Genomic DNA, 966 nt, shown 5'->3' with positions numbered 1-966 from the left:
GGTGCGAGGGCGGCGAGACAGAAGAATCAGCACGTCAGAGACATAACAATAATGAGGAGCGATTATGCCAAAAGGGAAGGGATTTGTGGTTAGCTTGTAAAAAAAATTAAAAATAGTATTATCTTCTATTTTCCCTAGTTTTTAGCATTTCAGGGAAAAAATCTGCGCTTAAGAGTCAGTATTTCTTCTGCCCCTCGGCTGGCTGAGAAAGCCCCAAGTCCACACCCGAGAAAAGAAACTGCAGCTTCCCTGGTACTTCTGAGGGAACGAGCAGAGGAACCCCCAGGGAAGGGCTGCAGAAAATATCCTCAGCGTGCCTTAACGGCTGACCGAAAAAATGGCGTTTTCCTCTCCCTCCTGCCACCAGCAGCTGGCTGGAAGAACACGGATCGACTCCCTCCCAAAGGTCTCTCACCTCAGAGAACAGGTAATACTCCTCAGCGAAGTACTGGAACGCTAAGTAGTGATTGAATATAACCAGCACTGCCAAAAGAAAACACAGCACAGTCAGTCTCCAGCCTGGAAGAAATACCATCGGCGTCTTCCAAGGCCCCCCGACAGAGGACACCCCCCGCCGCTGCCGCGGACCCCACGAGGAGCGCCTCCTCCCCGCCGTGCGGCCCCTTCCCCGCCGCCCCCGTACACCCGGAATCCTGCCGTTGCTAAAATATCTTCACGCATCTAGTGAGAAATGGTGTGAGCCGCCGGAGTCGTCGTCGTCCCCCCCCCCGCCATCCCAGCTCCATTCCGTTACTCCGTGCAGCCCCGGCGGAGTCCCTCGTCCCCCCGGTGCTTTATTCTCCGTGTCCCCGAGGGCACCCCGGGGAGCCCAGCCTGACACTCGCTAACGCCGCGCGGCGCTCAGAGAAGCAGCGAAAAACCCCACGTCCCCGACAGCTGCTGCGGAGAGAAGCTCTTCTGCCATCCGTAAACCAAGTCAAGCTGAAATGCCGCCAGGACAGCAGG

The 966-nt window shown here is 56.4% G+C and overlaps 1 protein-coding gene across 1 annotated transcript in view; it reads right to left on the bottom strand.

Moving 5' to 3' along the window:
• Positions 1-535, bottom strand: part of TEX261 (testis expressed 261) — a gene marked incomplete at its 3' end in the record, with an annotated part of 2,585 nt that extends 2,050 nt beyond the window's left edge. Inside the window, exon 1 of the mRNA XM_009335025.1 lies at positions 416-535. Within this exon, the coding sequence (XP_009333300.1) occupies positions 416-535 (120 nt within the window). The remainder of the gene's footprint in view (positions 1-415) is intronic.
• Between the last annotated feature and the right edge of the window lie 431 nt (positions 536-966).

Source organism: Pygoscelis adeliae, unplaced genomic scaffold (assembly GCF_000699105.1).
Source record: "Pygoscelis adeliae isolate BGI_AS28 unplaced genomic scaffold, ASM69910v1 Scaffold1670, whole genome shotgun sequence".
Lineage (NCBI taxonomy): Eukaryota > Metazoa > Chordata > Aves > Sphenisciformes > Spheniscidae > Pygoscelis > Pygoscelis adeliae.
This window is presented reverse-complemented; position numbering and strand designations above follow the sequence as displayed.